Source organism: Spodoptera frugiperda, chromosome 27, assembly GCF_023101765.2.
Source record: "Spodoptera frugiperda isolate SF20-4 chromosome 27, AGI-APGP_CSIRO_Sfru_2.0, whole genome shotgun sequence".
Lineage (NCBI taxonomy): Eukaryota > Metazoa > Arthropoda > Insecta > Lepidoptera > Noctuidae > Spodoptera > Spodoptera frugiperda.
In genome coordinates, this window is record NC_064238.1 from 10,967,429 (window position 1) to 10,991,585 (window position 24,157).

The window sequence follows — 24,157 nt, forward strand, 5'->3', positions numbered from 1 at the left end:
TGTAGCAACATGGCAAGGCGGCGAGTTTAATTTATACGTAATACTACTACTACACCGTACTCAGTACCTCTACCATGAGCTTAAAGCAATAGGATTTCGTCGATACTCGTTAGTGACGTCATCATTTTTTTCGTATAGAAAATGTTACTTCCATAAGTGACCGCTAGAGGCGCTGTAATTTTTTTCATGCCAAATATGTTTTCGTCGTTATTTTTGAGTACCGATAAAAACAACTGAGAGCCTAGTCGCAGTTCGTTTTACATTAACGTAATCGCGTGTGGGCCCTCTGATTGGTTGATTTATAAGAACTGGCCAATCAGAGTGCTGCACGTCATAAACGTGTCAATCGCGTTAACTTAAAACAGACTCGCACTAGGCCCTCTACCAAACTCATAGTAGAAGCACTGACCATGTATGCTTACCATGATCCGGCAAAGATTATGCAAGTTTCCAAATAGTTGACGGGCTATGCACTTACTCAGTAACTTTGAGTAATTGAAAACTGTCCAAGTTCGTCGACCATGCGCCGTGCACTTGAGTGTATTCACTCGTAACACAAATATTGGAGTTAACTCGTTTATATTGTGTTGTGTTTTGTATGGCCGAAAGTGTAGGAAACTTTACTGTGTTCAAGTAATGAAGATTGATTTATTTTGTGTGGATGGTTTAATAAATTAAAGTTACTTTATGTGTACCTATTCATAGCAAAATTTAGCTTGAAGTAATGCTTCTTTACGTCTTTTATTTCTTTAGCGAAAATTACACGTGATCCTAAGTCAGGAATGGTGAACCATTGGCACGGATGCTATTGATGCCACGGGAATGCTATGGTTACCTATACATACCTAAAACTATGATTACTTATAAACCGGCAACGCATTTCTGATGTGTTTAGCTTACCATCAGGCCAATTTTAAAATTTGTTGCTACTGATTGATAGTTAGTAGAAAAATGCAGATTATTTGATGGCACATTGACGATTTCAATACACATTTCTTCAAAGTGATTGGCCGGTCATTGTGTAAACGATCGCTATACGTACTTTAGATGATAATTACCAATTACTTTAAAATTTTGATGTTGCATTAACCGTCGCATGTAGTTTTGTGGATTTCCGAAAAGAAACAAATAAATAATTTGAACAACATTTTTAATATCAAAATAATGTCTTGTATATATGAGGTATATACATTATACATATACAATAATAGAGTTATACATTGAGCAATGGAAATCTTATATACATAAGTCTTAAGGATCAAGTCTTGTACATGCAGTATTATAGAAAAATAGAAGTCATAATAGAATTTATGTTTATAATAATACAATCACTATTTTTAAAAATACGAAAACAAATACTGCCGTACTCAGAGTAATTTAATGATTACTTAAACTATGCATTAACAGTAACGATTTTGTTCCGAAACCAATTGCGAATGACTGGGTTAAGTAACTATTAAAAGACTCTGAGTATGGTGGTTACATTTTTAACGTAAAATAACTACAGTTATTATAATTGTTTCCTAATTTTATTCAATGCATTTAAATATTTGACCAGGCCCATTTGGGCGCCACAACTTCGCCGTTCTTGTTTAATTTTATGTAATTGTATTAAAAATAATTTATGTTTAATTGACTTAATATGATGTAATAACATTATTACTTTACATATATTTTTTACTTTATATATAAGCCTTTCAATCTTTTGAGTATTTACTTCTCAAAACAGTAATTTAATGAGGCCGAACTTCCAAAAATAGAATTCACTGTAATTGAAAATAATTAAAGATAAATATAGTCAAAATGTCATGATGATAACCATAATATACATGAATAAAGCCTTAACCAAATTATTTCTACTAGTGGTCGCCTAGTGGTTGAAATTCAACCATATACGATTTAATTTACAATACCACTTAACATACGTTCAAGGATAATTTTTATTTAACTCAAACTCAAACAAACTCTTTTATAAAACTCTATTCATATGAGACGTCAATATCATCGCAATGTCTATCGATTTTGACGTTTTGTCAAATACGATCAGATACTATGCATGTGTGTGTAATGTTTTATTTATTAATTTAATGTACTTTATAAGCATTATTTTTGAAAAATATTAGCGTCCTGCACTTTTCCTACACATAAACTATAAGTGTACCAAATTTTATGCTCCTACGTCCGCGCAATTTTCGTAAAAAGCGGTCCAAAGTTTTTGCATCACGTATTAATATATAGATACATATAGATGACTTTAATTAAAAACCTATTATGATTAAATCGATGTCATTATTGGACGAAAAGTGGAATGTAAATATACGTAAAATACTGGTGGTATACATTGTTCCTAAAGTATATATCTATATTTTTTTAATTCATATTGTTACAATGGATAATAGGAAACGGTGGTTTTGAAATCTAGACTTTATTACCTTAGCACAAATACCAATTTTAATTATAAATATTGCATCACACCATTACACACTGGCCTACTAAACCGTGTCATAAAGCCCTCAAATACATTAAAAAAAATATGTTAACACTAAAACGCCAGAACTTGGTAATGTCAACATATTTTATTGGACGAACAGTATCCTGTGATAAGAAAATTCAATTTAGAACTTTATAGCGTACACTATAAAGTTGGGAATGGCAGAAATATATTCAGGATTGATATAAAAAATACTGCCGGCTATCACCATCTTGTAATTTTGGTAATAAAAGTGTTCGCCATGCCGGATACGTTTCACGGAATATTATTACAATTTTATTGCTATTCCTAACTGGTAAGTGATGCTGCTCTAATATTTATTTATCACGGAACAAAAATATATAAAAATGGTAACATAATTTTCTATATAATAAATGTAAAAAATTCTTAATAATACCTAATCTCCAACTTATGCCTACTAATAATAAGTATCATTATTGTATGGCCTAAAATATATTTACAAAATTACCTATGATTGCAATTGTGTTTATAAAGAAATGGTATTGAATTTTCAGACAGTTTATTAATAAAACTATACTTACCTACTGTCTACATCTTTTTACAATTGTAAAAAATGGTGGCAGAAGTCGTATAACGTCTTTAGAGTGCTATTCAACCAGAGATGTGCTATGCTTCGTTGTTGTGGATGCGTTTGGCTTCCACCAATTATATTCATTGATACATATAGCACTGCTGGGAACGGACTCGCTAAGCTGTTTTTTATATGGAAAGATGCTATGGATGGCTTTCCTATTATCAATACATCGTAGGTATATTCGAGCTGGGCATCTTACTCGCCCTGCTACTTTGCGACGGTGCATCTTCACGGCACATATTACTCGCACAGCTACATAGCTAAGTATCGATGGAAACGGTCACATATTTTCACAGCTTAGCTATTAAATCTTCGTAGCATGTCTACTTAGCATATTTCTGCTGGAAAAGCACCTATAGATTTGAATGTAACCGGTATAATAGTGTATTAACCTAACCTGTTAAATTCGAATTACCTAGATACCCACGACTATATACACTTAACAAGGTTATAATACACCCACTTTTGAAGTTTTATTTCAATTCAAAGTATTCGTTAACATTTTCCTGTACCTTTTCATATAATTTCGCGACAAATAGCAATCCTCTAGCTAAATAAATAAAACCATCTGTGTAAATATCACACAGTGATTTTTACTTACAATATAAAAGTAAGGCTAAAACACTAAACTACGAATCTAATTTAGATTGACTAGTGTTTCTCGATGATTCCGCCGATGATACTTCTTTTCTTGCATTGTCACTCAGTACGGGCCGAGCTGAAAATAAAATGATTTAAAATTACTTCAAATCTTTTAAAAGGTTTATTTTATTTAATTTTAACAAAAATATTGCCAAAAGTTAATGGTTATTGTTCACTGTCAATAATTGTAATGCAACAAAATATCACTTTAAAATGTATTGCTATGTTATTATTGTCAGGCGCTTTCAAAGGCATGACAATAATAACACTGAAAGGAAACTTTTGAAGGCAAACCCTCCGCTAAACATCGGTCACAAGTGTCCGACGTAAATGATAAAATGATAAATGATATTTATTTTGCAAATAGGTTATAAAATAACACTTTTACACGTCAATCTCTTAAATAACTAGATGAGGCCGGCATTTCCTATCCGACTACTCTGAGAAGAAATGCCGAAACAAACTCAGAGGTCATAGTCTCTTTTAAAGTCCAGACAAAATCAATTAAAGATGTCGGAGAACCGTGCAAGTTGATTCTGTAGTGGTCTTTTGAGGAAAGAACCACAGCAGTTTGAGCGGACCTGTTCAGATGGCAGCACGCATGTGTCAGTTTACAATCAGCACAGCTGACGGCTGTTGCTGAATGATCCGACGAACAACACCAACCAAAAGAACATTTGGGTAGGCCACACAAATGCTCAAACTGTCAGAACATAATTTACTAAAAATAAAATGACTAGCAAAAGTCTCACACGGTCCTCAAACTAACAATTTTAAAAGGAAATATAAAAGGAAAAAAAATATAAAACAATGTCAAATTAAGTTTATGTCAAATTGTATAAAAAATGTAACTATATGTTACAAACATGTCAGCAAGACCTGTGTGGACATTATAGCAGTTCATTCCCAAGCCTGACTATCCTCCAAGTAGTCTTTTATTTTATAAAAAGCTTTACTACAAAGTTTTTCTTTAATAACATTTTTAAATTTACCCAGGTTTAAACTTTGAATATGGCTGGGAACTTTATTGTAAAAGCGTATACATTGACATCTAAACGAACCGCTTATTTTCTTAAGTCTAGTAGTAGGAACAACATATTTATTTTTATTTCTAGTGTTGATATTGTGTATATCACTGTACTTTTTAAATAACTTTATGTTTTTATGAGCATACACTATATTTTCATAGATATATTGAGAGGCAACAGTCATTATATTAATTTCTTTAAATAGTTCCCTGAGAGAATGCCTCGGACTAAGATTATAAATTGATCGAATGGCTCGCTTCTGCAGCACAAAGACAGACTGAATGTCAGCAGCATTCCCCCACAGGAGAATACCATATGACATGATACTATGGAAATAACTAAAGTATACTAGACGCGCTGTATTTACATCAGTTAAATTTCTAATTTTTTTAACGGCATATGCTGCTGAGCTGAGCCTTTTCGACAACTTATCTATATGTGGGGCCCACTGTAGCTTAGCGTCTAGAGTTATACCTAAAAACGTAGGAGTTAACGTGTTACGGAGTTGTTTTTATTCTCAAGTAATATCCTGACAATACATAATTTAACCTTTACTATGCCTAAATTATTTTTGTGAATGAATGAATCACTGCTAATTCGACTTTCGAGTAACTTTATACTAAGCGAGCTAAACCGCGGTCCAATCTAAAAATATAAACTCAAATGTCTTATTAAGACCAAAAGTTATGAATGAACAAATTGATTTAAGAGAATTTTACGGTTCAATAACTTTGTACTCGTATTTTGATTGCAGTTTCAACTTTGTTAAGACTCTTATAGCAAAGTTAAAAGTGTGATCATTGATCTAACTACATTAGTTATTATAAGTTCGAAATCTGAGATGTGTTCTTAGAGATTCATTTCAATTTGATTTTAAACTTATGAATTCAAAAGGACACTTTTTGAGTGTTTAAGTTGAATTGTTTCTGACGAACTCACACACGCACACACATATCTAATCTTTGTCAGTGTGAGAATAGAAGATGAATTGCACTTTAGGAGGATATTCAATGATTGCTCTCTAATGCATCTCAGACAGTCGTAAATAAAAATAATATTTTTAGAGATTGTCGATTGTCGTCAACAATCAAGAATAACTGATTTTTATTTTTCTTTGTCTTATTGACAAAGCAACACTAATGATGATCGCGAAGACGATAGACAAGTAGACTCGATCACCTAACTAAGTACTGTACTATAAAAGAAATGCAAAAACTTCGAATTTTATTTAACTTTTCACGAATGAATAAATAAAACAACTGGTAGTATTAGGTAGAAATACTCACCGAACATTCGAAGAAGTATCTTCTCGATACCATGTAACGGTGACTCGAAGGTTAAACATAGAAATAGGGCAAGGAAGAATGTCAGCACAATGTGAGATATAGCATTCGCCATCTAGAAAGAGAACAAAGTACACTTAATAATAAGAAAACTAACCAAAAAATTAACCCATTCTTGGTCGCTGTGCCAATTTGGGAACACCTAATAATATAGGGTAGAAACGTTATACTATAGAAATCAACGTTTCTACCCTATATTATTAGGTGTTCCCAAATTGGCACAGCGACCAAGAATGGGTTAATCAGTTCAGGAACAGAACGTAATGATAGTAACAAAATAAATATTAAATTTTCGAAATCACTACAATTTTTTTTCAAATAATTAATATACTCACAACAGTGAAGAACGTGATATGTAGTGGATGTCTCAGTTCACCAACGTAGTACAACTCAACGATTCCGTTCACCAGATAGGCACAGAACGTCAATCTTGAGAAAGGAGCCAAAAACTTCCATGTCAGTAATTTACCCAAGAAACCTGAAAGTAAAGTTAAAAGCAGTGTTATAATAAGCAATTTAAATAGTATCAAATATTATATTCTGTCGAATATAATAATATTATGTCGAATTTCGATAGATTACTAGGGATTCCACAAGGTAGTATTCTTGGTCCAACTCGATTTTTATCTTAGTATAGATAAGACTTATTTCAAACTAACTTGTATGTGTATGTAACTAATGTGTATTACCTCCATTTCCAGTAGCACAAGCAATAATCAGCCAACCATTGGAGATTCCCCACGCAAGTTTATGCAAAGAGATATATGCAGCAGCCTCCAATGCGTTATATTGATACCATTCCTGGTAGAAAATAGTCACAGTGAAAGTAGAAACTACTCCAAGAACCAGACCAGTTATCCATCCAAAAGTTTTCATCACAAATGAGAATTGGTAGCTGAAATAACAAACAAACATTTTATATTGTGGTTTTAATTGCAACAAAACATCAATGGTAATGATAATACTTTATTGTTTTAAGCTCCATAAATACAATATTAATTTCACAGAATCAACATTGTTGAACATATAAAACATTGTAACCAATATGAATTATTAAACGATTTTGAGTTATATTTGGGTTCCAAAGTATTTCTGTGTATTAATACCACATTATGAGGCTCTAGTAAACAATAAATATAAATAATTACTTACTTTTCAGTTTGTATCCGATGCAGAATATAACCAGTCAAGATTCCAATGAAATAAATTATCGTTTTCATATGAGTTTTGATGTAAGCTTCGTTGAAGTAGAAGTTGGAAATAATGTCCGTAAATTCTCTGTAATAAAAAAAAAATACTTATGTTACTAAACATTTTTTTTTCTTTAGCAGCGTCGAACTAAGAGCACATAAGCCCCAACGGATTTTATATCACATTCTCTTCAATTTTACAAAGAAAATTATTCTCAACATGGTCCATACAAGAAAGAAGCAGATGTTACTTAAGTCAACACCTATAATATAAAAAAACCCAAAATGTTATCTATACATATAATAAAATCGTAGAAAAGTGCTGTCTGTACATTGAAAATAAAAATAAAAAAATTAGCAGGGGTTATTGTTATGTCGATGTCGAACCCAAAAATGTAATTAACTTTTTTTTTGTCTGTTTGTCTGTTTGTCTGTGCGCGCTAATCTCAGAAACGGCTGATCCGAGTTGGATGCGGTTTTCACGAATATATTGTGGTATGCTTGAATTTACATTTAGTGTTTGTTTCATGTCAATCGGTTCATAAATAAAAAAGTTATGTCAAATTAAAGAATCACGTCGAACACTATTCTATGCTTATACCATTAATCTCCGCAACTATTTGACGGATTTGGTTGAAATTTGGTACAGATATAGTTTAGAACCTTAGAAAGGACATAGGATAGTTTTTATTTCAAAAATCAAAAAATAAGAAATAAATTTATTCCGGACATACAGCTCACGGTTTTTGTATTCGCGGCATATTTACGGAACGCATACCCCGCGAGTAAAGAGCTTCTACTGTATAAATAAATAATCCAAGTTGTCTTTATCCTCGATAGATGGCGTTGGGATCGAAATAGATCGCGCTATGGTTTCGTTACATTCATTTGGTTGGGTATCGGCCGAGCGCTTCGGTACTATCGTAGAAAAAGTGTATATCAGTCGTATGATTATTTGTCTGTAGTGGTCCTGCTGTTTCGTATATTCTAAATTGGTTTCGTTGTATTTGTCAATTAATAATTTTATTTGATGGGTTTTCCTGGTTTTACTATTTAACGTAGGTTTAGTTTGATATCGATTATTAGTAGTTACTGTAGTTAGTTTTTTTAATAAAATTGTAAGTCTAATTTATAAATTAATTAGATTAGATTTAAGTCGTTTCTTTTAAATTATTTAGTTTAAGCTTGGTTATTATAGCATAGAGGATAGGTTGTAATATAATTTATTTTTACACACACACACAACGTCACGCCTTTTATCCCCGAAGGGGTAGGCAGAGGTGCACATTACGACATGTAATGCCGCTATACAATGTACACCCACTTTTCACCATTTGTGTTATAAGTCCCATGTAATAGGGGTGAGCCTATTGCCATATACTGGACACAATTCCAGACTCCGTGCTACTATTGAGAAATTTTCGAAAAACCGAAAAAAGCCCAGTAATACTTTGCCCGACCTTGGAATCGAACCCGAGACCCCTTGCCCGGCAGTCGCACTTGCAACCACTCGGCCAACGAGGCAGTCAATTTAATTTTTAATTGTTATAAATTCGTAATTCGTAGCTTTCTTTAGTTTTAAGTTAGTTTTCATCTTAAGTTCGGAAAGATTATAATATTTCTTTAGTTTAAGTCCGTTTTTAAACTATTTTTTCAATGCCCTAAGTAAGTATACATCTATTAAATTCAAACGCAGAGCTCATTATGTTGATTTTTGAAGAGTTCCCTGGAATATCTTCCACATCTCATTTTTGAAGAGATCCCGCGAGATCGGGAACTATGTGGTTAAAACCAAAAATTTGCCAGAAGTCACTATTCCACGCGAACGAAGTCGCGGGCAAAAGCTAGTTTTCAATAAAACTGAAATAGTACTTCAAAATAAAACTTACTTGGCATAAAACAAAAGCGTAGGATCTAAATTGTCTCTGTACGTGATAATAGCAGGAACAATCAAGGATATGAAGAGAGCAACTGATGTAAGGATGGGACCAAACTTCCTCCATCGCCAGAGACTGTAGATGAAGATGGGTGCTATGAAGAACAGCTGCGTGTCCACTGAGAGGTACCAGGATTGGAACATGCACTGAAAAAAGAATTGAAAATCATGTTAAATTAGGATCAAGTGAAGTATTATGGCAGTGTCCAAAAATGTTTAATAAAGATAATAACAAATTCATGAATAATAGTTTCCGGTATATGGCAATAGACTGGTAGAATGTGGTCATCTCAATCACCATCTATCTAGGCATTTATCAAGAAATTATAAAACAAAACTGAAAGCCTTTATATGAATACTGAAAACCTGAACCTGAACAGTATAAAAAATTTTGAATATAAGGCCTAGTTTCAGTCATGCATTACAATATTTTGGACATTTCTTGGGAAAATCTCTTTACATATAGCGAAATTCGTGGTTGGAAATTAATCCCACTACAAAACATGAAACCACATAATATTAAAACAATATTATCTTTATTCACTAACGGTAAGCATAGCATAAGTGAATATAAACATGCACTTTCCAAGTAAAGTAGAACATCAGCCTAATGTCACACATCATACATTATTTTTACTTCTTCTAAATTTGCGTGGCCTAAAAATACGACTCAAAACAATCGAGATTGCAATCACTCCACCAACAAGCAGATCAAAGTAACTTATAAAAAATCTATACAAAAAATTTGTCAAAAATATAAAAAGTTCCCTGGCTAACTTTATGAAGTTTTGAACAGACAGACTTTGTCGTCGCCTGTCCGACGGTGTTCAGTGCATAAAAAGATATTACGCTAACAATAAAGCCGGGGACATCATGAAACTAGTCCACTGTATCTCAGTTAAACTTTAACTATCTTCTTTTGTGTTATTTTGCTTTGTAAGATGGTAATATTTTATTATTTTTACTTTGACTGTCTTGGAAAGTGATCGCAATTGGCAGACTAGACAGGCGGAGTAAAATCTCTTTTTTTATATATAGTGGGAAGTTTGAAAGTTTTTGGTATATTATCATTATTTAATACAGTTTTAGACTTGATTTTTATTATTCTTAATCTTCTGCTATCTTCCAGCCACTGAACCAAGGACGCAGATACATGAAATAATTTTAATTGAAACAATATCATTTAAAATTACAAACAATCAAATTCAATTACCATTTTGTCTGTATTCACATAGTTATTGATGTACAGAATGTTGGTCCACCAGGAGGCCATGCACCTCTCCTGTTCCAACAGCAACCTGTCCTGCCATAGAGGACCTTCTCCCATCTTCGGTAGCCAGGTCATGTAGAACAAAATCACAACCAGGTATGCGGGAGTTACTCTGGAAAAAAATCGGTTAGTCATTTATTAACATGTCATTGTAACAAAAGATCAAACCCCATATTACGAGAAATGAGTATCAATAGAATAAGGAATATCAAAACAAAACGGTAAAGAAACTCATGAGCCTAAAAATAATATCATCTTCTGGAGGTATACGCAGGTCTCGACAGATTCACTTCAGTTAGGTTCACATCTGAGATGTGCTATGCTTCGTTGCTGTGGATGCGTTTGGCTTCCACCCATTATATTCATTGGTACACATATAGCTTGGCACTTAGCTGGTGGAAACAGACTCAGCTAAGCTATGTTTTTATATTATGACATGATACGTTGCATACTCGATCTTCTTCCTCGCACAGCTACATAGCACATCTTTGGTGGAAAAAGACCCTAATTCTCAAGTCAGATGAAATATTATCAATTCTACAATTGTGTAGTAACGTAACTGTCGTAGATTATACTTATAGAATTGCTACCCCTACTTCTATCGTGGAAAAATCAGCATAAACTTATCGAGATCCAGATCCTATCGAGAAAACGATAGGACTTTCGAGTGCTTTCGTAGAATTGGTGCCAAGAAAACCCTTGATCATAATAAAACTCTTAAAACGGATATTCTTATCGGCTGTCACGCACGAAATATCAAAATGTAAATTTTAGGTTCGATAATAAATTCTAGGCACGCCTAAAGTGAACCATCGATTAACTTTATATTCGGTTTGGGACCTGTCACTTTCGCTAAGACTTGGGTCAATCTAATGTATTTTCAGACAGTTTCAGAAGTTTATTTTATCAACCTGAATTATTTGAAATGTTCGCTGAAATATTTAAACGAGGGAGCTCCTTGAAGCAATTTTAGTTTGTAAGTGAATTTGTGTAGGACTCTTTCGAAATCATATTTAGAATCTTATTTGATTGTGCACAAAGCTAGAATAGTTCTATGGACAAAGTTCTTGGAACTAATTAATTTCCTAACAATTCAAAATACCTGGCTATTTTTGAAATAGGTTAAAGTCGTCCAAGAAGCCCTATATTACTCTCGTTTTTGTAACAACAAGTATTTCTAGAAAGCGTCGCCAGGATTTCTACAAAATCTAGAATTAAGTTAAGTCTCCCAACAACAGCCACTGTATTATAAAATCACTGAGCAGAAAAAAAACTGTGTTATTCATTTACATAAAAGCAATTCTACTAACCAACACCAAACCGCCACAAAAAGGTCAAAAGAACCAGTCCTATTGAAAACAATAAACAGCTGAGCTAAGCGAGAAATGAGCTAGCTTTTATATAAACTGTAGAGAAATGCGTTAAGTTAATAAGGTTTATTTCACACTACAAAGGGTACAACGTTTATTGTACACGGCAGTTATTGGGCCCGAGCTTGTTATTTGCAAAAAGAGGAAGTTAGTTGCGTTTTGATGAAATTCTGGAGCAAAACCTTTGAGTGAAAAAAATGGTGTGTTTCTAGGTTAAAAGGCGGGTTTAAGTTACTTTTTGTGTCAGCGAAAATAAATAATGGGTCGGGTTTAGATAGTAGATCAGGTATTATAACCAAAGTATTATATACCAGGCTTATAAGGCGTAGAGATAAGGATACTAAGACTGTTTGACGAAGCATTTAAAAAATTCTATTTTATAAAAGACTATGAAATAAAATATTCTTGAGTTAAGTAATTTATGTTAATCACAGTAGACGTCTTATGGCTGATATGATGATGATGATGACATACTAGAAAAAAAAACAAGGAAAAAGAAAGCTTACCTGATGTACCGAAAGATTAGAATCGGTATGACGTTAAGCCTGCCGCGTCTTTTGTCCAACTCGACGAGCAACAGTCTTGAGAAGAGGAACGCGCTCAGCATCAGGAACGTATCCACTAACAACGTGTTGTTCAACATAAAGGCATTCGCTGGTTGACGGACTAGCTGCAAAAGAAATAAGAGTGAAACGTTAGTGACTTAGGAGATCGAAGATAGTTTTCATATCCTTATTATTTAGAAATGCTTTTTCTTCTGCCTGCAAGTACTGGGTTTAATGATCAGATGCATACCAACAAATTTGAAAAATAAACGATTTAATCACAAAACCAACAGTAGAATGTAGCAATTTTTATTTGAATTACATATGAGATATGTATATTTTAAATCAATTTATTGCTACTAATTATTTTATGGGGCAACAATACCAAACTGATGATTTTCAACATCATCCGTGTCATATAAAAAATGATACAGATAACACTATAGACACTCCTCATAAGATCATAGAATTAACAGTACGTGCCAAAGCTGTAGACTTTACGATTAGTTTCCTTAATCTAAGCTGACCTTGAAAATAAGCCTAACAGTTGTACAACTAAAACGGAGTCCTGATTGCGGATAAAATTTATGCGATACTGTATCTTAGAGAGAGGCTCCTAGCATAATTAGAAGCTCTGTGCAAATCCAAATAAACTGGTTGCCCTTGACTCTATGGAACAGAGCAGATAATACCAGGAGATCAAGCGGGAAAACTTTGACATAATTTATACTGTGTACCCTTAATTTCATGGGAATAGGGCTGTCCGAAGAACGATAAATTTAATCGGTCTTAAACATTTTTGGCAAATGAAAGGGTAATTAATTGATGTGTCGATTGGAAATGTTAGTCAAGACTAATGATTGTTTGAGACATTGTTTGTTTGTTGATTTTCAATCTTGTTTCGGACTTCGATGCAATAATTAACGACGTATCAAAGCTATCACTCATGAATAAGTGATACCATGCTTTGGGCTCACAGCTCGACCGAGTGAAACCACTTACGTGAAACTTGTTTTGTGTTTCGTTGTGTGAGTCAGGTTACCGGGTACCCAATTATCGTCCTTTCCAATCTTCCTAATCGTCGATTCCCCGACAACCCTTAAATTCCAACCGACAAAAGGCCAGGAACGCACCTGTAACGCCTCTGGTGATTGCGACCATCAGGTGATCCGTCTGATCGTTTAGCGAATTATTCCATTAAAAAACCCAAATGTCTATAAAGGTGTAAAGGAAAATTATAAGTTTCAGTCAACCCTATAAAATGATTTAATTACAGTGAAACCTAGCCCCTAGCAACAACGTTGTATTAATTAATATTGGCGGATATATTATTCAAAAGATTGTAAAAAATTGCTAAGCAAAATTCCAATGAAATTTTTAAAATTTGTCTACAATAAAAATTACTGTACTTTATTATAATCCTTTCAACTATGTCACATCATAAATGCCGCATTTAAATATAAACCTAAATAAAGATAACTTAAAATCTAATTTCAAAAATATATTTACCCGATCCCAAGCATCAGCATCCATAACAGGTCCGCTAGCGATGAACATGCAAGCGTGGCCAGCAATAATGAAGATCATGGCCAAAGCCTTGATACCAGAGACGCACTCCAATCCTAGAGTGTTATGCTGCTTCGTCGAGATGATCTTCTTCATATTATTGATCATGGAGAAAGAAATGATCAACGTAGAGATCAATGACTCCTTCTTGTTGCCATAGTAGAGGGTGTAGGTTTCATACAGGGTACTGAAGAACAGGACTGTTACAAATAGCAGGATCAATGACCTGGAATTGATAGAAAAATTTAGTATAAGAAAAAAGTATTATAAAAAATTCAAAAATTGGTGACATATTTGGCATCCAAATAAAAATTTGCTTGTAGTCTGAATGACTGATCACAAAATAAAAAAACACTGTTGATTCTTTATAAAAAAAAAAAAAAACTTAATGTAAAATCATTGTTGATCACTGATCCTCAGACATGCTAATAGATATTTTATGGAATCAACTATTTACAGTTCATATTACAATAACACTATAATTGTACATTCAAACTACTATTCTTATCATCGAAGCGTCAGTACAGCTGGCACATCCACTCGATCAAGTTACAGTAAACATCAAAAACTGCCAAGCAACTTTCAACCTTAAATCTTTTGATTCTACCTTTACTGATGAAAAATTTACATCCCCAGAAAACCTATCGATACAAGAAAATTATTTTATGATGAAACTGTATCATCAAGTATTAATGAAAAAGAAAAGTAATATTATCTTGTGTTGTGAGATCAATCATAATGTGTCAGACGGAGCGGCTGCTACGGAGAAAATATGTGTGTTCTTAACAAAGTATGTTTGCACACAAGAAAACAAATAAAAACAAGTAATTGGCGTGATTTTTCTGTTGGTTCAATTGCTTGTTTCGTTTGTTCGATGTTGAAATTGAAAAATTGAAATGTTTGTATATTGTGTTTTTTTTTATTGTCGTCTTGACGTATTTAATTGGCCACTAGTGTATCAGAAGGCAAACAACTCAGCCCAGCGCTTCTGTCAGCTAAAACTTATAATTAAAAAGACATAACTCGATAGTGGCGCCATCTGCGCTCATTAAAACTTTTGATAATTCTATTAACTTTAGCAATTAGTTACTTTTTTAATGTTATCTTCCTTAAAAAGCCTTTCTCCTTAACTTAAATATACAGTACAAAATTTTAAGTTAAAACCACGTACTACACTACCACAATTCATTAATTTTATCGCGAAGTCAAAACCTAGTTTTTAATACCAGTAATCAGAAATTTTAAGTTGTAAAACTTGAAGTATTCCACTAAAAGTAAATCTAAGCATTAATTAACATCATTCATCATAATCTAGACACTCGGCAAGTTAATTACAAGACTGAAGCCTAATTATACCTTATGTCAGGCGAAATTCTGAATAGAGGGAATTACTGAAGGCTTGTTCCTAAGTAATTCCTTCTCACATGACGCCTTTTTGCCGCAGCGTGTGTTACGAATATTAGTTATTTTAGGTGTGGTTTATTTTGATACACGATATTCGTACATGGACTATTTATAGTACTTTTGATTAATTTAATATATTTTTCCTTTGTAGAGCCGTTTGCACGGATGGCGTGGTAGCTGGACTAGTGTGCAACGTGTAGCGGATTCGATACCCACTCTTTGTGTGATACACAAATTGTGCATGTGAACTTGTATGTTTGTAAACGCATCCACGACACAGGAAAAAAATTTAGTGTGGGGCAACGTTTATGGCGAATTCATTAACTTAGAAAACAATTCGTGTTTAAGTTTTTGATCATTGTTTCTTTTTCTAATATTGTCATATATTAATAGAGCTGCATACACGTAAAGTGCGTTGGGAACAACCCTTAGAGTTGTAAATATTTTTTGCAATGCCTGCTATATTATTATTTTTACGTTAACGTAACCGTAAAGCAATTAATATTACGTTAGGGAGATTAAGTGCAGTAATAATAGGGTTGCCACCATTTAAAACGAAATATCTCGATTGATTGATATGTTATTTATTCGAAGCAATTTTACGTTTTGTATTAATGAAAATATGAGACGAAAATTTTATCACAGGTAATGTGAATATGTCACACAGATAAACTCACGTAGTAAAGACTTGCAAAGTTAATTTGAAAAATCAACAAAATATGCCACAACAACTGTGAAAAATAATGACCTACATATATTTAAACCACATAAAAAATCTCCCAAAAATAGTTTCAAAACGATAACCATAAAGTAACCCAATAGAATAATTGATACCAAGCCTAGCATAAAGTCGAGTCGATTATGTCGTCCAATATCATCGCGGGCCACACTAAATCATGGGAAAATGGAAGAAATATAGGGGTGGGTTGGTAACCTGTATGATTTATTGCCAACGGCCTGCCCTAGTGTGTGGCAATGTGGACATAAGAGAAAAAAAATACTAGTCTCTCTCTCTATTGTTACCGGCTGTGGGCGTTTTGTGAAAAAAAAAATGAAATGGTAAAAATTTTAACCGGTTTTAAGTCCTCAGTTGAATTTGGAAACAAACAGATGATTGAGAATGCTCCTTCCTAGTTACTCCAATTTAAGCTGCACAATTGATACTGTAGTCCATTGGTGACTTATCACAGGGTATCAGCTCATTTTTTGCAGTTTATTATACCCATGGACATTCATAGACCTATCGGTTAATATTATCTACTTATAACATGAAAATTAAGGAGTACCTAATCAACGAGATAATACGTAATTCATTCTACTATCGATCTTACTTTGAAAGTGACTAGAGATAATAATTGATTCTACTATTGATCTTAGCACCGTATGTTTTGGTTGTTGTAGTGTTGTCATTATGCTTGATATCACCTTTATATACTTCAAAAGCATTTATAAACGAACCCTCGACAAACCAAAATGAACCTTCATTACTTACAAATAAGCCACATCCAGAGAAGTGATGGCGAGTGGTCTTCTAGTGTAGCAGTCTCTTTCAGAAACTTCCACAGTAGTGGTATTGCTGACAGTATGGGCTAGGACACTGCTGACGAAGTTTGCTACTGATTTAGCGTGACATGCGCTTGGCACACAAACTGCCCAGCGAAGAGTCTCGCCTCTACCGGTTCTGATCTGAAAAGAGTAAAAAAAATATCAAAGACTTTGCATTCTATCTAATATATTTGGAATATGATCAAATATTCTTAGATATGAAATGGTTGATGCGGTGGCTCGACAACTGGCTACTGCGTAACGTGTAGCGTATTAGATTTCGGCACGGAGCAACTCTTTGTGTGATCCACATATTGTTATTTCGGGTCTGGGTGTCATGTGTATGTGAACTTGTATGTTTGTAAACGCACCTACGACATAGGAGAAAATCATAGTGTGGGGAAAGGGTTATTTTTTTTAATAAATAAAAAAAATCTATATTTTCATGAAACTGCTACGGTTTTTTAATTTACCTGCTAAACTAATGATACACATAATGTGTTAAAACTTACACATTTTTTAATACGTGTTAATTATAAGCGAATATTAATATTTAAACAATATCTCTTCTATTTTTGTTGTAACTGTACTATAACACAAATAATGAGGTGTAAAATTTAGCAGTTAGACTGTATAATTATTTGTTAGCTTCTGCACACTTTGTATTGGGTTCAAACTAGCGGTCATTGTTTTGATCTAATACTTTTAGTAAAAGTAAGTAGTAATACGTCGATCGGTAACATATATGTTACATTTTATACAACAAACACCTAAACGATCACTTGATGGTAAGCAAACGACAATGCTTAAGAGCACCCGCAACACCAGAGGTGTAACAAATTCGCTGATGGTGCCTTTTCATAACTTGTACATATAGAATTTACTATATCAGAAACCAAAAACTCAATATCAATACTACTAATGAGAAGAAATAATCTCTAACACCATACCATAGAGTACAAAATCCAACTGAAGTCATTCAAAGGCTCACAAGTAAAGCCTCATGTCATGGCTAAGTAGAATTAGTGGGATTACTGGAAGACTCTTATAACTAAGTTCTAACATAATGCCCTGAACTCAAGTTGCACTACATGGTTGTCTAGTTACACTGCACTGTGTAGTTCTCGTTACAGGGTGGGATGGGATACGACAGTAATATATGACTATATACGAAGTAAGTGTTAGTAGAAGATAATTATCTAGTATACAAGAAACGTGATACCTTTCCATCACGAAATAGGTACACATTGTACAATGTAATTTTTGTCCCACTATTCACCAGTTCCGAATAAAAAGAAGGTTCCGACTTCAAAAATGGAGGTTCTCAATTTGACTTGCATGTACACTATTATCTCGCGTTTGACTGCACCAACTTTGCAGTTTTCAATTATTTTTCTTAAACTTAGAATAAGGAGTATATTTCAGACTTGTTACAATATTACTGAAGGCGCTTGTCTTTTTTAATAAAATGCTTTAACAATTAGGTAGGTACAATGACGCCACATTAGTTAATATGATAATATGAGTCCTATGAAATAGAAATAAGCTTATTACTATATAATACTTAAAGCACTCTAAACTATACAAAACGACTGAGTTTTTTCGACAAAACCTCTTACTGTTGCAATTATATCTCTCACTAAAAAACCAAAGAAGCAAATAATGTGTATGTGAACTTGTATGTTTGTAAACGCACCCACGAAACAGGAGGCAATCCTAGTGTCGGGCAACGTATTTTTTAAAACCAAAAAAAAAAAGTGTAAATTACCTTCTTAGTCTCATGTTTCTGCCTCCATTTAATAGTAGCGAGACAATATTGTCCTTCAATGGTAACTCCATTGTACCCAGGGTCTTCAATGGCGACACACTCGTCAAAGTTTCCTAAATGGTACGAGGATCCGAAGAGCAGACCTTGGGGAGACTTTGCTGACGCATCGAACACTGAAAAGGAAAGAAAGATAAAATTAAATAAACCTCCTCTTAAATGCTTCCCTTAATACTAGATTCTCTTTTATTCTTAAAGTATTTGGCCAGATTTAACGAGTAAGTCATCAGTATCACACAGCATACATCAACAGCTTATACGTGGTCACTAATGACCAAAGGTTTCTTATCAAACAGAGAAGGTTTGAGTATTAATCACGACGCTTGCTCAATGTACAATCCCCTTCTCAATCTTCCCAATCCCACATAGGGGGTAAAATTTCAATTACCTACTAAATTTGACCTAACAAACGAGGCAAGCTAAATAAAATCGTTTAAAAATCTAAATGTGACTCTCACATCAATTATCACAAACGGCGACGACACAAGCCCCTCAAAACTACCGTTTAAGAAGGAATTAAATAACAGCTCATTTCAATTCATATCATACTCCCATTAATCTTAATACAGCACATAATTCTTCGTCAAAATGTGGAAAATTACCAAAATGTAGTTCGGTTCCGTTGATGTTATACGTAATACTATTTATGGACATTGTTTGTATGTACGTTTGTAACCGAAACACGTTGAAACTGCTGTTCCCATTCTGATTAGATCGTTAAGATGGTTATCGTTAAAACAAGCATGTATCTGATTAACTGCTTAGTCAGATTTTACGCACTGTTTTTTATGAGATTTTGTTCTAGAAGATACACATAGCATTAGAATATCAAAATAATAGAGAAATAATAAATAGATAAAGAACGGCCGTTAAGTTAACGGTGCAAGTATATTTTTTCTATATTTGGCCAGTACCTACGTATTCGTTATGATCCAATCCATCATAATCTCAATTATAAAAAGATAAAAAGTAAAGTTGAAATTTTAAGTACATTTTGCTATATTTAGCCAGAAAGTAGTACCTTAGGGTACATTCGTCATTGTGTGTGTATATTACAAATCTATTGTCGGTCTATGTTAAATAGGTGCTGAGTCTATAGCCACAGGTACTCATAGATATCCGCACAACTTACTCAGAATTACGAAATTGAGAAAATCAACAACGCTTATTCATAAAAATCCCTTCGCTAAATCTAAAAACCAACTAATGTTGTTTAATTTAATTCACACTTAGTAAGCCTTACATAAAGGAATATAAAACCACATTTTCCCATTTTCTTAAATATTACCAACCGCAATTAATTTCACACTTTACTGTTATAACCTCAGAATCCGGTAAACCATGATCTTGACTCTTCTGAGTCATGAATTAGAGCAACCAACAACACGTCGACGATAATATCTAAATATAATCGTCATCAACTGATGCTATCGATTTACATAAACCTCTTCCAACTGCAGACTGCTTAGAGGGTTACCGAGGCTCCGGGTCGAAAAGTAGGAGTAGGAACGGGGTAGTTTCTAGTTAATAATAGTTTGACATTCCCTCTCAAAGTCATTGGATTCTTTCTATTTTATACAAATAATACATACTTATAAACCACTAGTGGACCCCGAGAAGTTTGTGTCTACTTGGTAATTTTTCTGCGCATCTTTGTTTATTTTTTCTTACATAAGAACCTTCTCCTAACTATAATAAACCCAATAGAAAAATAATTATCAAAATCGATTCGACTGTTCTCGATAGAAATACATATTTGCGTTTAGCAACGCGTTTAGCTATCCATTTTTAAATTCTAGAATAAAATAACAAATACTATTACATACAAACACTTTTTTTGAAACTCACACACCGATCTATCCCAAAAACTCACCAATTCCAGATCACCAATCCACAATAACTGCCCAAATTCCCTTAGCTCCACACACATCAATCTTTCTCATTGTTCTAAAACAAAAGAATCAGCTCATATTGCGGAAAACCATGGTCCTTGTACGTTGGAGCCATTCTCACGAACTGTTAATGGTTTCCCGGTAACATTGAAGATGACATGTTTAGTAATTACGAGGATGTCGACGTATTTCGGCGTTGATAGGACGTAGGGTGTTATTTGGCAGGTTTTCATTGATAAATGATATTTATTTTTGCAAATAGTTTGCAATGTAACTCTTTTACATGTCAATCTCTTAAAAAACCAGATGAGGCCGATATTTCCTATCGAACTATTCTGAAAAGAAATGCCGAAACGAACTCAGAGGTCATAGTCTCTTTTAAAGTACAGGCAAATCAAATAAACATTGACAGTTAGTTTGAGATTTTCTAGAAATAATTTAGTAATTACCGACTCTTATTTGCTGTGCACACTGTGCATCTACATTCCCTTTAAATTTTGGCTACGTCTTGATTTGCAAATTTAAAAACTTATGACACAAATTGGATGTAAACACCTTTCTTGCAGCTATGTCGATACATAGCTCAGCTTAACAACTAAAGACGTTGCCTCATAAAAATTGAAACAGACAAGAAACAATTTTACCACTCTATTGCGTTTAGGTACTTTTGAAACACAAAACATATGCTAAATCCACCTCAAACGTAACTCATTTCTAAATAAAATTATGCCAACTCATACAAACACGTCACATAGATCGTTCAATCAACATTAAAAAAAAAAACAAAAACTCCATGTATCAGAGACCACAAAACAAATAAATATCTGAACTTTGTTCGTCCGTTCACAGTTATTCGCTAATAACTTTTACCAATAACTCATGGGAGGATTTTCATAGAAACAAAACGCGTTACATTTGACGCACCATTGAAATAGATTGAAGAAAATTCACACATTTTATTACCATGATGTCGAATGATGCTAGTCATTGGATTTTCCAAAGTCTTTTTTCATTGATTCTCAAGGCTCAAGGTTCTGGTGTCATCTTTTTTGGTAGGCTCTGTCTTCAAGCTCCGGGTATGACAATGTTATGTATATATTGTGAACAGTTTTTTTTTTATGGTATAAGCCGGTAAACGAGCAAACAGATCACCTGTTGGTAAGCAATCGCCGCCGCCCAGGGACGCCCGAAACACCAGAGGCGTTACAAGTGCGTTATCAATTTAAGAGTGGTTTAATCGGGGATTGGTAAGGGGGATAATTGGGCCTTTGGTAACCTTACCCACGACAAAGCACAACGCAAGCGTTGTTTCACGTCAGTTTTCTGTAATGCCGTGGTGTCACTCCGGTCAAGCTAGCACATTCGTGCGGAAGCATGGCTCTCCCACACTTAAAAAGATGCTCAAACACCCTTAATATAAGACCTCAATTATTAGTTTAGTAAAAATAGGTACGCTGTAACTAAAATTTGGCCTAATAAAATAACTACATTAACCAAAATTGTCACTTAACTTGTTAAAATTACTAAACCACTTAACATTTCCTTGGCGAGTCAGAAATGGAAAAAGATTAAATAAATTTTCCTTGGAAATACCAGGGTATAATAAATATGCAGATAATGTCAAAGATTAGGTTGGTTGCAGTGAAAAATTTCGCACTCCGTGTACAATTTTATTGCGGGCACGCCAACTTAATGTTAAATGGTAAGAAGGGGTCATTTGTCTTACGATTTGTGTAGGGCGAACGAAATTAATTGCACTTTTAGTGGAATTAACACTTTCCTATGTAGTTTTGTTTTATTATTAAACTCTTAGAAGAGATACTGAAGATAGAAGTCACCTGTAATCATAACCATCGTTACTCTTCTCGTGGGTATAAATAAAAAAATACGTTGATTAACAAAAACTTCAATTTAAATTTTTATATGGCCTTGGACTTCCGACTACTTCTGATTTTTAATATCATTTTTTTTTTCATCTTATTTTTCTTTTTTTGACTGTAAGAGACTGGGCGTCACGACACAGCAAATCCTAGTGTACCCTATACTAAGATTTCCTGTGTCCGGGCAACTGAGCAAAAACTACATAATTATATTAATCACACATACATTACAGTCCTAAAATTACAACTTTTTCATTAGTTCACTCACACGATCACCTGCATACATCGTAGGTCAGTAACCCGATCCCGCTAAATCAAATATTCACTTCAAACATAACCTAGATAAACAGCTATTAGTATATTTAAGCTCATAAATCCTAAATTTATGTTCAACACCTAACTGACATACTCAAAACCTACATTTTTGTGTTTGGTTAGTTCAAAAATAATGGCTAAGCACATTACAAAATAAATAGCAAATAATGTCGTATTTATTGTCATAATAGTGCAACGACTTGCAATGAGGTTACCTAGAGGTAGTTTTATTAATGCATTATATTATTTGCCTCTAGTAAATGTGATATTTCTCTCCTTTACAATTTTATCACACATCAACGGCACATGAGAGTTCTTTTGTTTAAAACTTTGCCTCACACTAACTAGTATATTCTCCTGTGTCGTGTGTGCGTTTACAAACATACAAGTTCACTACATATCAAACCCAGACCAGAACCAACAATTTGTGAATTAAACAAAGTGTTGCTCCGTGCGGGTAACAAATCCGCTACACGTTCCACGGTAGCGGGTTGCTCAGCCACCGCGCCAACCGTGCAGTCGAAACTGCTTGACTATGGATCTCCAAAACAGACGATTTTACATTATTTCCACCATTAGTACTTGGTAACCATTTTGAATATAAAGCCATATACTTTACTTGGAAATCTCAATAGAAATAAGAAGTTATATAGCATTTTGTATCAAAAGCTGCGCCAAATTTAATATGACGTAAGACTCTTACACCAAAAATCATCCAGCTCAACCAAATATAAGTACAATTCTACCGACCCCCTAACGAATAAAGTTACAACGCTGCAGAAACAGGTCTTCAATATATAAAACCGCCACAAAGTTTCACACCAATTCCACGATTCTAGCTGAAACTCGGCAGCGTATATGACAAATTAAAAACATTTGTGCGACAGTCGCTTCGTCAGGTGGGTCCTAATTAAATGTGCCGAGCAAGTTGGTCGACAGAAGTGATGTCACGATGGAGGAAAGTCAGTAATATCATCCTACGTAAACACTAAGATAAATTGTTTACAAAAGAATGTTTATGACAAAAATTATCAACTAAATATAGTACTTCACAGTGGTTTCAACGGCTATGCGTAATTTTTGTTCCGGAAATGCGGACAACGTAAAAGGTTAAGAAGACCAAGGCGGGAGAAGTCATTGGATGAATTTCCCTCTAAAAAAAAGAAGTGGTTTGGATCATCAAAGCCTTCAATCAATAATAATTAGGATCAAGATGCCAAAATAACTTCACACTCCAGAGCTGTGGACTGCCTGGCGGGTTTAGGGGCTCCGGATCGAAAAGCAGGAGTAGTAACGGGGTAGTTTTTAGTCAGTATGATT

The 24,157-nt window shown here is 33.9% G+C and overlaps 1 protein-coding gene across 1 annotated transcript in view; it reads right to left on the minus strand.

The window, feature by feature from the left end:
- Positions 1 to 1,133: 1,133 nt before the first annotated feature.
- LOC118263671 (nose resistant to fluoxetine protein 6-like) overlaps positions 1,134 to 24,157 on the minus strand; it is a 57,256-nt gene continuing 34,232 nt past the window's right edge. The window contains exons 2-12 of the mRNA XM_035575788.2: positions 18,694 to 18,866; positions 16,873 to 17,066; positions 13,920 to 14,202; positions 12,372 to 12,535; positions 10,439 to 10,607; positions 9,179 to 9,372; positions 7,252 to 7,377; positions 6,789 to 6,994; positions 6,435 to 6,577; positions 6,043 to 6,154; positions 1,134 to 3,804 (exon numbers count right to left, since the gene is read on the minus strand). Coding sequence (XP_035431681.1) covers positions 3,716 to 3,804; positions 6,043 to 6,154; positions 6,435 to 6,577; positions 6,789 to 6,994; positions 7,252 to 7,377; positions 9,179 to 9,372; positions 10,439 to 10,607; positions 12,372 to 12,535; positions 13,920 to 14,202; positions 16,873 to 17,066; positions 18,694 to 18,866 — 1,853 coding nt within the window. The 3' untranslated portion in view covers positions 1,134 to 3,715. The remainder of the gene's footprint in view (positions 3,805 to 6,042; positions 6,155 to 6,434; positions 6,578 to 6,788; positions 6,995 to 7,251; positions 7,378 to 9,178; positions 9,373 to 10,438; positions 10,608 to 12,371; positions 12,536 to 13,919; positions 14,203 to 16,872; positions 17,067 to 18,693; positions 18,867 to 24,157) is intronic.